Below are 14,637 nucleotides of genomic sequence, written 5' to 3' on the forward strand. Positions count from 1 at the left end.
GGGGGGACGGGACTACCTGTCCATTTCTTCCTTCTTAGCACCAGTGTTGGCAATATAGAACTCAGTAGGGGCAAAACTAGAATTGGCACTACCTGTCATTGGCTCTGGCTCAAAATTACTGTTGGGCTACCTGTGTTCTGCCCTACTAGCCTCAATGGGCACCAGGTACCACTGCATAGCTCCTTGTTTCTCTCAATATGAAGAGATATTGGGTCATACTACTGCTTCTGTTGTTAACAACTGTAGCAGAGCTAATAGTACAGACTTCAATAAAGAGTCACTGGGGGTTGGGGGGCTAAAAAGTGTTTAAAGAGAGGGAATGAATTTTAGCACTTCATTCATGATCCCAATATATTTTAGACTGCTATGCAATCTTTTGACAAATTGTGGTATGGATTTTTTAAATTAAAAAATATAATTATCAACGGCTTCTAGGAAAGGAAGGAACTTCTGCCATCTTTCCGGTTCAATGAGTGCTCAATTGCCTAGGGCTGCCTGTTCTGCCACTTTCCTCAACTTTTGTCCATTAGTCTCAGAACAATAGAAGAAAGTGGCCAATGATTGCATTAATGGGTCTCTCATTATTTATTAAAACTCGGCACCACCAGTCATCATTTGACTGAGCTGGGATTGGTACAATTAGGCAGAATTACGCTGGTGAGATGAGACATTTCAATAGATTTTACAGTTCTGTTTCTGGAGGCTCTTGTTACTATTATCTGAGGTCAGGTCATCAACCGCAGATGGAAAAGCACATTTGGAAAAGCAACAGGGAAATTCCTACACGGTTTCTGCCCTCTGCTGGTCAGTGCCAATGAAAAAACATGGTTGTTCCAATACTGTACATGTATTAGACATATCATAGTGCATTTGTCTACTCCAGTCATCCAGTCATAGACTCCTGAAGGGCAAGGGTTGTAGGAGGAACCCCAGCCAGGTGGAGCAGCTTGTGACGTATGCTCAGGACGACCCAGGATTAAATCTAGGTTATTACCTCAAATTAGGAAAAGTGGTTAGGTCCTTTCAACAATCAGGCATACCTGACCCAATCAGGAGTGCTGCATGGATCAAAAGCCTGGCTCCTGCATGGACCAATCAACCTTTTCGGCCCACTGCTGGCAACCCATGTGACCACCCCTTCCTATTTTACCTGATGGGCTGAGCAGATCTCATTGTCCTCTCCCCTCATCATCCCAGCCTCTCTTCTTCACCAACTGACTGCATCCTACATTCTGCAAGGCTTGCCCCATCACATACCAGGGAACATGAATTGGATAGAGCATACATTGGACATGGTGGCTGTCCCGTGATGCAGAGGCAGCATATCTCCACTCCTGGCATGATATAAGTAAAGGATTGCTCAGTAATCTTTTGTTAAAGCACTTGGACTTTACCAATGGTTTTCTGACTGCTGAAGTACACCAGACTTGCTAATGTTGCCCCTGATAGTATTCTCTGCTCTTTCCATGTCTCAGTACCTGTGGGACGGCTCCTCTCAGAAAGACCTACCGCAACAAAAACAACACAACGTGACACTGGACTGAAAATATATTTTAATGTGATTTTGACAAAGGATATCTTAGATAAATATTTTTTATAATACTAATTTGCAATTGTATAAAACGTTGCATTATTACCTTCCTTGTGAATGTAAAGAAACTTACTCTAGAAGCATTTTTAGTGATAAAATGGCCATTTTGCATCTCTCAAGACTTTAGGTACATTTGAATGCTAAACTTAAAAAAAAAGAAATGGTGGCAAGGAAAATGGTTGAGACTTTGACAGATCCAGCATAGTATTCAGTAATGCTGTATACAGTAATACTGTATTCAGAAGTGATGCTGAAAAACAGTTTACAGCTGATGACAATCTGGTCTAAATCCCATTAAGATCAAAGCTAGTTGTGTATGCTTTTCTGCTATGTCATCCTTCTCCAAACCCAGTAAAGCTGCTCAAAATAGAAGTTAATGGAGGCTCTGTCAATGTGATTTGAAAATAGATTCATGCTAACCATTAATTCGTTTCTATGACACCCAGTCTAACTGAGTATGTTCTTCTGCCTGTCTCCCACACAGATTCGTAAATCTTTATCCACATGAAAGTAACCTATATTGAAATATGAAGTTATTGGCTCTATTGTCTAAGATTAATACATATCGGACTAATTCAGTGTAATATTTCAGTGTAAACTTTGTAGCCTAATTCACTATACAGCTAAGCTAAACATACTTGCATTTAGCCCCCAAAGGACATTTACATCCAATTTCTACATTGGGTGAAATTTCTATGTTTGGATGGAAATTTCTCATGTATTTCACTTGAATGTTTCCCCTCCATATGAGCAGATCGGTATAACTGGTAAACAGATGTCACAGTTCACCAATCACAGCCACAGACATCAGACATATGAGGTTACAATACAAATACCAGTTAATACTGGACTAGGCAATTTAACACTGTTATTAAACAGTGCAGGGGCTAGAACAGAATTGGGGAACCTCTGGCCTAGGGGCCAAATTCAGCCTTTCAGGCCTCTCTGTCTCAAAGCTACAGCCTGTTTCCCTGCCCCCCATTTTATCCCAGCAAGCTAGGAGCATTGATGGACAAAATCCACCCAGGCAAAAGCATTTGATGAGGGCATAGTGGCTCAGGAGGCACAAGGGACCAGGGCCTCTCCCATAACACTAGTAGAGACTCCCATTACGGTCCCTGTCAATCCTGCAGTCCCTCCTGTTCCTCCATCTGCAGGCAGGGGGACTAAAATGCATAGCAAACACAAGGCTAGGGGGCATAACAGGAGGTGCAATATGTCCCCATCACTATCACCCTCACCCACCACCTCTTCCCATTCATCTGCCAGGGGGCAGAAGAAGGGGTCACACTAAGAAGTGTAAATATAATACCAAGAGCAGACATGGCCAGAAGCTTAATCTAGTCTGGAAGTAAAAAATAGCATGGATAGCTGATGCTAGGTCCACCTTTTCTGAGAGGCTGCAACTTGTGAATCTACTGAAATGATAAAAGGTACTCTGGCAACTGTCTCCACCTGGGCATGCAGGGAAAGCATTGGGTTGAAGAGTACAGTGGTACCTCGGGTTAAGAACGTAATTCGTTCCGGAGGTCCGTTCTTAACCTGAAACTGTTCTTAACCTGAAGTACCACTTTAGCTAATGGGGCCTCCTCCTGCTGCTGCTGCTGCACGATTTCTGTTCTCATCCTGAAGCAAAGTTCTTAACCCGAGGTACTATTTCTGGGTTAGCGGAGTCTGCAACCTGAAGCGCTTGTAACCTGAAGCGTCTGTAACCCGAGGTACCACTGTATTCCCAAATGGTGTGCCACTCTTTCAGCGAGTGTACAGACCCATGGAGGGTAAGATTACCGTAATATCCTTTTCTAGATCACCAGAATTTAGGGCTGCCAATGTAAAGCAGGACAAGGCTTCTGTACCTTGAATAGTTCTGTACAAGAGGGACTTTCAGCAGCTCTGATCTTGCATAGCAAGCTACACCTGCTATAATTATTTACACAACTACTAGAGGTGCAAGAGCCCTGCCCTCTTTTGCACCTGCTCTTGCTACCAGAATGACTGATTAACAATACCTCCACCTTAAGTTTTAGCTTATTTACTCCCATCCCCTCCTGAACACCAGATGCCGATTCATCACTTGCACTTAGCTGCTTAGTAAGGACGGATCAATTTGTCAATTACAATCTTTGTTTTTGTTCTTTTCAGATCCTAAGTCAATTTGCCACATCTCAGAATTACTGTATTTTCTGATATTTTTACAGTCCTCCTGAAAATTCTTCAGCATTAGAGTATTGGGAATGTATAAGTGATAATGAAATAACGTTAGTGGCATTTAAAGAAGCTCTGTAAAAACCTAAGAAATATTGCAAAAAAGAAAAACAGATGTGGAAGGGTATGATAAAAGGCAATAGCAAATTTAGGAAATGTGTAATTAAAAAGTTTAATTCAGATGATTGTCAGAGAGGCTGAAGGAAGTCCAAAAATGAGAAAATTTGTTAAAGTTGTAATGTGGTGTGATATGTATTTTTCTTGATGAAAACCAATAAAAAAATATTATTAAAAAAAAGAAAGAAAATTCTTCAGCATTTTAGTCCAGGTTTCTCCTAATATACACATTTTGTATATATGCAATTTTGCCTTTTGCAAGCAATTTCCCCATATATAATGCTCTTTTTTGTATGTTATTTTGCTTATGCTGTTTATGTAATTTTTCCCCCACGTACACAATTTCATATGCATTTTTGGATAGGAGAACTGGAGCACAAAATGTGAAGAAGTGGCAATTAGAAAGAATAATAAGAAATTCAAATAATTGGAATGCTTTAAATCTTTTAAAATCATGTAAGTTGGTGGTAATCGCCACATCTTGTGACAATGAATTCTAGAAAATAATTTGGTATTGTGTGAAGTACTTCCTTCTGTATTTTGAGGAAGACCATCTCGGAGCCTGATGCAACTGAACTCTCCCTCTCCTCAACCTGGGCTATTTACTACCACATGCCCTGTGGAAAGGATCCTGGTAAAGTATTATATTCCAAAATTATTGCTGTGGTTTTATTAAAGTATCTCTGTTACTTGTATGCCATCTTAGAAGGGTTTGTATCCTCAAAGATGGGAGGGGGGGTACATATATACACACATATAGTGTGCCCTTAACTACTGCTAATCAGTTTCATTAGATTAGCCCTGGTTCTGGTATTACGGGAGATTTTGTTCACCATCTCCACACTTCACATAATTTCCTAAATCTCCCTCATACCCACTCCCTTTCCCCCCCTAAACAACCCCCTACCCAGTGTACTGGCCATTCCTCCTAGCAAAATTGCTCTAACTCCCTTATCATTTTTTCCAGCTGTTTTTTCAGATGGAGCAACCAGAACTGTACATGTGCTAGCACCATAGATTTATATAAGAGCATTATGATACTGGCAGAAATAGCTTTTTCTAGGTAAACTGTTCCTTTTGTCTTTTCACAGATTATCATGATTGAGATAATCACTGGGCAGAACATGACTCTCAAGCTATCCATCTGTCAGGAAATTTTTCCTATGCAAATCTCATTGAAATGAACCAAATCTTGTAAGAAATTATTGTCACTATGGTAGAACTCTTCCACACCTCCCACTAATTTCAGTGCAGCTTGTGTACTGAGACTGAGCTCAATGAGACTTGCTCCCAGATGTTATTAACACTTTCGGGGCTTGCTCCTGAGTATACACAGATAGAAAACATTTAAGATGAAATGAACTTTCATAGACAGCGAGTTTTAATACAACAAATACATTATGCACAATGTATTTTTTTAATCAATTAAAAAAAGGCTCAAGACAGTAAACTGTATAATTTATTCACCTGTTTTTGCTTCTTTTTCTGCTTTAAAACCTTTACTAAAGAGAGAACCCACTGAATTTACTAAAGAGAGAACCCACTGAATTAGAACTAGGACATGAAATTAAAGCTGAATAAACATGAATTCTGTTTGAATACTTTTTGGATGAAATCTTTAAAAAGCCAAGTAGAAAGGGGAGAATTATTTTAAAGAATTATATAAAATCCCTGACTCTACCTAATTACTATTAACAGCTTCCACTGTATTCAGGATGTAAGGAGTGTTTTATGTACGGTCAGATACAAAAGATTACAGGGCACCTGCATCTTTAATACTTGTGTACAAGAGGGAGAAACTACACCCTTAATCCCTGACCTCCTTTGCATCTGGCTATCCTAACAAGACAATCTTATCTACGTCCCACTGTGTTCAGTGGGACTTATTGCAGGCAATAATCATGTGACTCTTCCCCAGGCATCTTAAAGATGCATCGAAGTGTTAGGATTTGTTGTATTTCCAGGGTAGGGTGGTATTTATACGGATTTATGAATCCATACACAGTATATGTTTTTGTATCGGGTTTCCCCTGCTACAAATAATGTCAAATGCTGTGACTGTGAGAAGTTAGTAAATCTGCTAGAAAATATTTTGATACTCCTCTTTGGGTACCATCTAATACAGTTACTTGGGGGAAAGTTCCACTAAACTCAATGGGGCTTACTTCTAAGTATACATATATAGGACCACATTGTAGATTATGTGGATTCTGCTTGAACGGTACAATTGCTCCTGAAAACTAGGGTCATTACCTGCCAATATTGTGTATATTGCATGGATGGAAAATTCCTGTCCAACTTCAAATGTGATCTCTGCTCCGCCTATGCATCTCAGGAGGTGCATTTTATTGCAGAGCAAGCAGCCCTCCACTTCCCAGGAATTGCATGTGGGGGTAATGAACCTCCACTACTGACCAGGGCCGGCCCACCTTGGGCGGCAGGATCCACAGGAGCAGCAGATCCGATGTAGATCTTTATCCCCCTCTTGTTCCTGATGTGGACTTTCACTCAGTCATTCTTCTTCCCTGGCAGGGAGGAGGATGCTATTTTGTGGTTCACCTCGGGTGTCAAAATATCTCGGGCTGCTCCTGCTACTGGCACACCGGGGTTTGTGAAAACTGTACCATTGGAATACCTGCATCAGTTACTGCACGAAGCAGCCTATTTAAAATGTTCAGCGAAAAAAAGCAAAGGGGGGCTGCAGCTGTCGCTAGGACTGCATGGAGGTTTAGGATCTGGGTAGCACAGAAGAGTCCTCCCCAGTTGCAGTACTTGTGGTGGGCTTTAGGACCTAAGCAATTTTTATTCGTTTATTATTTCGAAGTACTGAACATATATTCATCTTACGGTGTTTTTACTTTAGTTAATGTCTTTTATACTACTCTCGGAGCCAAGGCAAAGGTGTTTTTATGGACGTTTTATCACTGCGGGACTCTGGGCGGTGCTCCGCATTTCTGCAGCAGAGGCAGGGCGAGTTCTGAGGGACGAAGGCCGGTGACAATGGAGGAAACGCTGTGTGCAGGAAACGCCAGGCTCCGAGCTTTTCCCAGCGGAACCACCAACGCCGCCCTGCCTTCGCGCCTCAGCCAAATCAAATGAGCAAGGCCGCGCCTTATCTTTAGCGACAATCGTCGACAGACCAATGAGCGGACGGCTACTGAATCCCAGCCGCCAGTTGAAACGGTCGAGTTGGGCATCGCCAACATCCAATCAAATCAAAGTTGCAGCGCGAGACCTCCCCGCCCCGCCCGGTCCCACGCTAATAGGAACAGGGAGAGACAGGAGCCCGGATTCGAAGGAAATGGCCAATGAATGCTTGGGCGACTCGGGCTGTGACGGAGGGAGAAATAAAGACGACTGACAGGATTTTTGTCCAACCCAATCCCAGCTCCTGCTCGTAGCCTCTCCATAGCCGGCCTATAGTATGACTCTCCTGCTGCCGCCGTTCAGCGGAGCTCACGGACCTTCGGAGTGACGGGCGCCTCGTCTAATAAGATTAGTTAAGAAGGAGGGTTTCCGCTTCCGGGGCTCTGGGCCGATTTTTCCCTTCCCCTCGCCTCACACTGACAGACTTTCTGTGCAATGAGAATGGCAGACCTCGGTTAAGTCGTCCAATGGATGCGAAGTGGGCGGAGTTGCCGTGTGCAGGAGGGTTCCAAGATGGCGGCGGGTGCGTGAGGCGCGATACTCGGCGCGCGATTCCCTCTTGCTGGCGCTCGCCGCCATGAAGGGCAAGGAGCGTTCCCCTGCCAAGGCCAAACGGTCCCGGGGCGGCGAGGACTCCTCTTCGGCGCGGAGCGAGCGGAGCAGCAAGAAGCCAAGCAACGGCGGCGGGAAGTCGGCGAGCGGCGGCTCGGGCGAAGGTGGCGGCGGCAGCAGTCGGCGGAGCCTTCACTTGGAAAAGGCCAGCCGGGCCAGCAGCCGCGAGTATGACTCCGCCACGGTGGGCAGCTCCGGGGGTGGCGGAAGCAGCAGCCGCCACGGCTACAGCAACAGTAGCAGCAGCAGCAAGAACGCGGAGTCGTCCTCGCGGGGCAGCCGCGGCGGCGGCGGCGATTCCCGGGCGCCCCCCTCCGACTCCGGCAGCAGCAGTGAGTACAAGACGCTGAAGATCAGCGAGCTGGGCTCTGCGCTGAGCGACGAGGCGATCGAGGACGGGCTCTTCCACGAGTTCAAGCGCTTCGGGGACGTAAGTGTCAAAATCAGCCGCCTGCCGCCCGGCACCGGCGCTGGCGACGAGCGGGTGGCCTTCGTCAATTTCCGGCGCCCCGAGGACGCCCGGGCTGCCAAGCATGCTCGCGGCCGCCTGGTTCTCTACGACCGGCCGCTGAAGATCGAGGCTGTCTACGTGGGGAGCAGCAGCGGAGGGGGGAGCGGCCGGCGTCGCGCCAGCCGTTCTCCTGCCCTTTTGGACAAGGAATCTCCCTACGGAGCCGCAGCGGTGGGTGTAGCAGGTGCGGCACCTGCAGCCATCAGGCACCCCTCCACTGGGGCTACTCAGAGGGCGCTTTCTCCTGCTGGTGGAGGAGCTGGCTTGGGATACAGAGACTTCAGGCTGCAGCAGCTTGCCCTGGGCCGCCTTCCTCCGCCACCGCCACCTCTGCCTAGGGAGTTGGAAAGAGAACGAGATTATGGGGGCTTCTATGACCGCGTGAGGCCCGCTTACAGTCTGGATCGAGTTGCCGGAGTGGCGGCAGCTGCATTTCGTGGGGTTGGTGGCACTGGAACAGCCAGTGAGGAAGAGATTAGCCCCGAAGATGACCAGAGAGCCAATCGTACCCTATTCCTCGGCAATCTGGACATATCGGTGACTGAATCGGATCTACGCCGAGGTTTTGACCGCTTTGGGGTAATCACTGAGGTGGACATCAAGAGGCCATCCCGAGGTCAAACTAGCACCTATGGATTTCTCAAGTTTGAGAACTTGGACATGGCCCACCGGGCTAAACTTGCTATGTCCGGTAAAGTGTTGCTGCGTAACCCTATCAAAATAGGCTATGGTAAGGCCACCCCAACCACACGACTTTGGGTGGGTGGTCTGGGGCCTTGGGTACCGTTGGCTGCTCTTGCCAGGGAGTTTGACCGTTTTGGCACTATTCGCACCATTGACTATCGTAAAGGTGACTCATGGGCTTACATCCAGTATGAGAGCTTGGATGCTGCACAAGCTGCTTGTAGCCACATGCGTGGTTTTCCTTTGGGTGGGCCAGACCGCCGTCTCCGGGTGGACTTTGCTGACACTGAGCATCGTTATCAGCAACCTTATTTGCAGACATTGCCACTTCCACCCCCTCCTCACTATGATCTGGTAGCAGAGACATCTGCCTTTGGGGCACATCGTGGAGCCCCATCGGATCCACTCCGAGGTGCTCGGGATAGGACTCCACCCCTAGTGTATGGCGATCGTGACAGAGATCTCTATCCTGAGACAGAGTGGGTGCCTCCCCCACCTCCAGTTCGGGACAGGGGGAGCAGAGCAACTGTTTATGATACACTAGAAAGTTTGGAACGCCGACGAGATGGTTGGTCTCTAGAAAGAACTCGTGGGGAAAGGGAGTTAGTCATAAGCAGTAGGGATCTACCCAGGAAGCGAAGGCTAGTGGAAGATGGGGGGCGGCATTTGGACCGTTCGCCGGACAGTGAACGATCATCTTCATCTCGCAAGCGTCACTGTCCTGCTGCAGCCTCTCCACAAGATCGTAGTCCTGAGCCAAGTCTGGGCAGAGACCGCTATAGTAGCGATGCAGAACGACCAACCTCTCGTTTGCTGTTGCTGGAGCGCCCTTCACCCATCCGAGAGCCACGCAGGGGTAGCTTGGAGCAAAGCCAGAGTGAGAAGCGTGACCGCAAAAGCTCTGAGAGGGAAAGAAAGCATCGCACACTTACCACTGCTACCACCCAAGAATGCAAGAGTCCAGCTAAAAAGGATGAGCATGCATCCGAAGGCAGCAGTGGTGGAGGATCTCGGCTTAAACCTCCACCTCAAAAGCAACAGCAGCAGGATGGAACCTCAAAGTCTGGGTCATCCCCCAAACTGTGCCTGGCCTGGCAAGGAATGCTTCTATTGAAGAACAGCAACTTTCCGTCTAACATGCACCTACTTCAAGGGGATCTGAGTGTGGCCAGCAGTCTCCTGGTGGAAGGAGCAACTGGTGGCAAAGTGGCCCAGCTAAAGATCACACAGCGCCTCCGTTTGGACCAGCCCAAGCTGGATGAAGTTACCCGTCGTATCAAAGTGGCAGGGCCCAATGGATATGCTATTCTTCTGGCTGTGCCTGGTACCACAGACAACCGTGCCTCATCTGGGGCTGGTGAAGCTAACACCACCTCTACACAGCGGCCGCTCAGAAACCTGGTGTCCTATCTTAAACAAAAACAGGCAGCTGGGGTGATAAGCCTCCCAGTAGGGGGCAATAAAGACAAAGAAAACAGCGGGGTCTTGCATGCTTTCCCACCCTGTGATTTTTCTCAGCAGTTCCTGGATTCTACAGCCAAGGCCCTGGCTAAATCAGAGGATGACTATTTGGTCATGATCATTGTCCGTGGTGCATCTTAAAGCCCTAATACTTTCTATGCTCTCTCCTGCTGCTTCACACAGCCCCCCTCCCCTCTGTTCCAGTGTCTGCCAGGTGCTATGCGATAAGCCTTAGCCACTTCCCCAAGTATAATTTTTAATTAGATATGTAGTTAATCTTACCTCCCCTCAGTTTTCTATAAACTCTCTAGAAGGCAGACTTGTTAGTTGTTCTTTAGTATGGCTAGGCTACCATGACTGTCTTGCTGATGTGCAGGTAGCAGGAATGGAAGGTCTGCCTCAACTAAAATATGAATCCCAGAACAAGCGTATTTCTTTCTCCCCTCCCCCTTTTTAAAAAAATACCCTTTAACTTCTTGTCCTCTTTCATTTCATAACTTTAAAGTAGACATAAAAACTTCCCTACATTTTCAAATCTAAATGGCCAGATTTAAAGCATTTGTGGCTCATACAGAATCACATGCCTAAAGCAAATGCCCATTGTGAGCCCTATGGTTAAGTGAAGGCCTTGGGCTTGTAGCCTTGAAATCAAAATAATCCCTCCATCAAGAATCTGAAAATAACATCTGAGTTTGAATTGATTCAGGATTGACGTCCCCAAGGCAGATGATACTTTATCTTTTGTGGTACACTAGGCTTCTTTCACTGGGTATTAGTTTTGTTGCCAAGTTCATAGAAGTGCATGCCCACAAAGGATGTGTACACAGGTGTAGTTGTGATACATGATAAAGAACCAAGAGCATTGCTATAATCCATGAACATCTTGCGCTTCAGTATGTAAGAAGCAGGTGCTTTTAAGACAACTGTGATTACTTGCATTTTTGTTATTGCCCTTTGCTAATTGTGGTAGGGACAGTGGATTCCAAAATGTAACTTGGAAATATAATTTTCTGAGATGGCACTTAACTTTTGTAAAAAGTTCTGCCACATAACCATTTCAATATCATTTTATAGCCATGAAAATAGAAGTGAATGCTACCTGGTAGTTACTTTCAGGTAAAAAATGGGCATTATGCAAGGTTTTATAGTCTGGATTGCACTGTTTTAATCTTGACATTTTTCAGTCTTGTATTTCCAAGTGTTGGGGAAGCAGTTCAGTTTATTCAAAGAACATAATTTGTTTTTTTGGGAAATGAGGTTTTTTAAACTCCACAAAAACATCCTGATATAGGTAGGGGGGCAGTAGTTCAGACATGTGGCTTCATTTTTCTAATCTTTTCATTCAAACATTTTATTAACCCTCTAAGGCATTGTACCAGCCTCTGAGTAATGAAGAGTGCTGTTTTCCACTTGGTGTAAAATGGTTTTGCCCAGGTATAAAGATTTACATTCTTTGAAATGTGGCTTGGTGAAAGCAACATGTTGCTCATTGTAAGCTTAAATTGAGAAGCATGTTAAAGTCACTTTTTAGAGTGAAGCCTCATTTCTGAAATCAGTCAATCCTTTCACTTTTTCAGAAAAAACAGCTTTAGCACCCTAAAACCCATTGATGATTAATTGCAAGTTTCAAATAACCACCAGCACACACTGAAAATGTCTGCTGTCCTGTAATAAAGGAAGAAAACTTTGAACTGTGGGCTGAAGAGCCCTTCAATGTGCATGCAAAATCTAGCCACTTTCCTTACTATTAATGAGAATTGTGTAGGGAGTTGTTTTCATATATTCTCTGCTTCCAGGCGAAGTCTCAGTAAGATAGGCCTATGTTGCCAGTTAGTGCATAACATGACTGTTGCTGAGTTATCCATGTTATTGCACTTGTCAAGCAATGGTGGCATATAGAGTGGATTCTCTTACGGTTTTTGTAACAGAGCTTGATCTCTACGTTAGACTTCTGAGTCATTTATGGAAGGCCACCTATGTAACCCTTCAAAACCTTTATACTTGTGAACAATAGTACCCATTCTCCAATATGCAGTGCTCTTTTGAGAAAAGCCCTACAGAACTTGAATTTGCAATAAATTGTATGAATAGTCTTGCTTACAAGCAAGCCACTGATAACTGGTGTCAGAAAAACTCAACACCATGGTGTTTCCTCTTTGAAAATGGAAACAAATTATGTTCATTGCTGCTGATCTTCATGACTTGAAGTATGTTAAGGTTATATGAAATGGGCAATTTCAATTTCCTAATCCTTACTTAGATTTTTTTATTATTATTTAGTAAAAAATCTGGTTCATTTGTTAGCTAGAAAAGGAAACCTAGCATTTTAGGAGCCCTTTGTAGGGTAAAACAATTGACAAGCAACATTAAATGTCACAGCACTTAGTTAAAACCGCCATAAAATCTAAATACAAGTTTGGGGGGCTGTATTTACTTTTGAGTGTGCATAGCAGAGCAATTATCCTTTTGAGCCATCTGGGTAAGAGTTCAGCACTAGCAAATGTTGCATTTAATGCCACTTTTATACACAACAGATCAGAGTTATTTTCTCTGTATATGGCATTATGGAGCTTCAGTATGAGCGATGCACACTTGATTGGTGCATATATTCACAACTGTTTTCATTCATTACAGTGTATTGCGTTAGAATGGAGAATTATCTTTTTCTGATACATCATTTAATAGCCACTTTTTGTTGCTTAGGGGAAAAAACTTTTAAGTGGCATATTGCCATTAATATATATTTTTTTTCTACAATTGGAAACTTTAAACAGCGGTTTGGCTGTTAGCCAGTGACTGCATGCTTGAAAGTTCAGCATAAAGACTGCTGTTGGCTGGCAACATGGCATGAATTTAAGGCTACCTCATTATTGTGAGATCCACTTCTGTGTTCTGTAGAATGGCTTCCTACATGGGCGGTCCAAATGGGAGCAATCGAAGTGGAGGCAAGATTATAGCATTTTTAAAGCAATCTTCAGTGTGGATCACTTCCCTAGGAGTATAATAGGCAAAATAACTTATTTGGGTGTCTTAAGCAAGCAGCTGGAGCCTGGCCATGATTTAGAGTGAAAAGGTGCATGGAAAAACCTCCTGGAATTAGATGGTTAAATGGAAAAGCTAGAGGTTACCACAAAAGTGCATTCAGGAACTATACTTGGGGGGCACTTGATAAAATTTGAATACTAATTAGAAGTGAAGAAATCAATGTAAAAATAAGATGTGTAGTCATTTACCCTGGCTTCCATTTATTTTGTGTAGATAAGAATAGATACTCCAGATGTGTCATGGAATGTAAACATTTCCAGTTGTATTTGACCAAACTGCAATACTTTAAAAAAACTGGGGGGGGGGTGGAATTGTGCAGATGTAATTTGGTGGAATTTGATGTATATCATTGGCTTCCCCTCCCTCCTGCAACTAGTGGGCTTGCTGCTAGTAATATGCAGTAAAGTGAGAAAATACACATACAAACAGAACAGTTAACTTTCATGTTCTTGTTTGAGTTGCCTTTTTGAAAAAGCGAAATTGTGTGAATTGATTTTCCTCCTGGGTTTTTACCTTTTTTACCAGTTCAGTTGAATAACTTCAAACTGTATTTTACGTTTTAAAACCCCTGGGCTATTCATTGTGCATCTATATATAGATGTTAATTCATTTCAAAAGTTTTGTGCCAGTGAAGGGTGATTGGTGCTTTCAGACTTTCCCTAGAATATTCAGGAAAAGCCTTGTAGTTCTATAAATTATCTGTTAATGTAGGGAGAGGACAACTCTGTTGTAAACACTTGTACTGAATAACCTCTTCTTTCCCCCTGAAAGCAAGGCTGGTGAACTGCCGAAGACAACAAGGGATTCCAAGCTCTAATGGACCTTTGCGAAGAAAAGCTTTGGCTTGTGTGGAATTTACATGGGCCTCGTGGAAGAAAGCTTATCTGTTTAGTATTTGTGCATTTTACTAAAATGGCAGCTTAAAAAAAGTTGTGTATCTGCTATTGTGATGCCAATGCCCGTGTTTTAAGTGGAAAATTGACCTCTTTGCTTTGTGCTGTGTACACAAGATTTCTGCAAAAGTAAAGGAAAAAAAACCTTTTTATGGCTCACACAGCTTAAACTAGCTGTCACTCAAAACATGCGCTCACAGTCGAGCTAATTTTGTTTCATTCTAAATAAATTGTTTCTTTTGAGGAAAGTGGTTTTTCTGCCTGGAAATGAATTGACAACAAACCTTTGACCCCTTTGTTTGCAGCTGTGGGGGTATTTTGCTGCTGCTGCCACTGCCGCCGCTCTTCCTCCTCCTCGATCTGATAGTTGT

At 44.2% G+C, this 14,637-nt stretch overlaps 2 protein-coding genes and 1 long non-coding RNA gene across 4 annotated transcripts in view; 2 read left to right on the plus strand and 1 right to left on the minus strand.

Moving 5' to 3' along the window:
- KCNC4 (potassium voltage-gated channel subfamily C member 4) overlaps window positions 1–1,325 on the plus strand; it is a 66,804-nt gene extending 65,479 nt beyond the window's left edge. For both annotated transcript variants that reach the window (XM_081866825.1, XM_081866827.1), the window contains one exon: window positions 1,198–1,325. In XM_081866825.1, coding sequence (XP_081722951.1) covers window positions 1,198–1,310 — 113 coding nt within the window. In that variant the 3' untranslated portion in view covers window positions 1,311–1,325. The remainder of the gene's footprint in view (window positions 1–1,197) is intronic.
- LOC309344461 overlaps window positions 1–14,637 on the minus strand; it is a 124,311-nt gene that overhangs the window by 71,972 nt on the left and 37,702 nt on the right. The gene's annotated exons all lie outside the window — the stretch shown is intronic.
- Window positions 6,763–14,514, plus strand: RBM15 (RNA binding motif protein 15). The gene has a single exon (XM_081866581.1). It carries the CDS (start codon window positions 7,638–7,640, stop codon window positions 10,467–10,469), a length of 2,832 nt encoding a protein of 943 aa, XP_081722707.1. The 5' UTR covers window positions 6,763–7,637; the 3' UTR covers window positions 10,470–14,514.

Source organism: Podarcis erhardii (genome assembly GCF_964252035.2).
Source record: "Podarcis erhardii genome assembly, chromosome: 6".
Classification (NCBI taxonomy): Eukaryota; Metazoa; Chordata; class Lepidosauria; order Squamata; family Lacertidae; genus Podarcis; species Podarcis erhardii.

What these genes read in the sequence shown, in the direction of transcription:
- RBM15 (XM_081866581.1), top strand. Translation starts at nt 7,638, where the DNA reads ATGAAGGGCAAGGAGCGTTCCCCTGCCAAGGCCAAACGGTCCCGGGGC.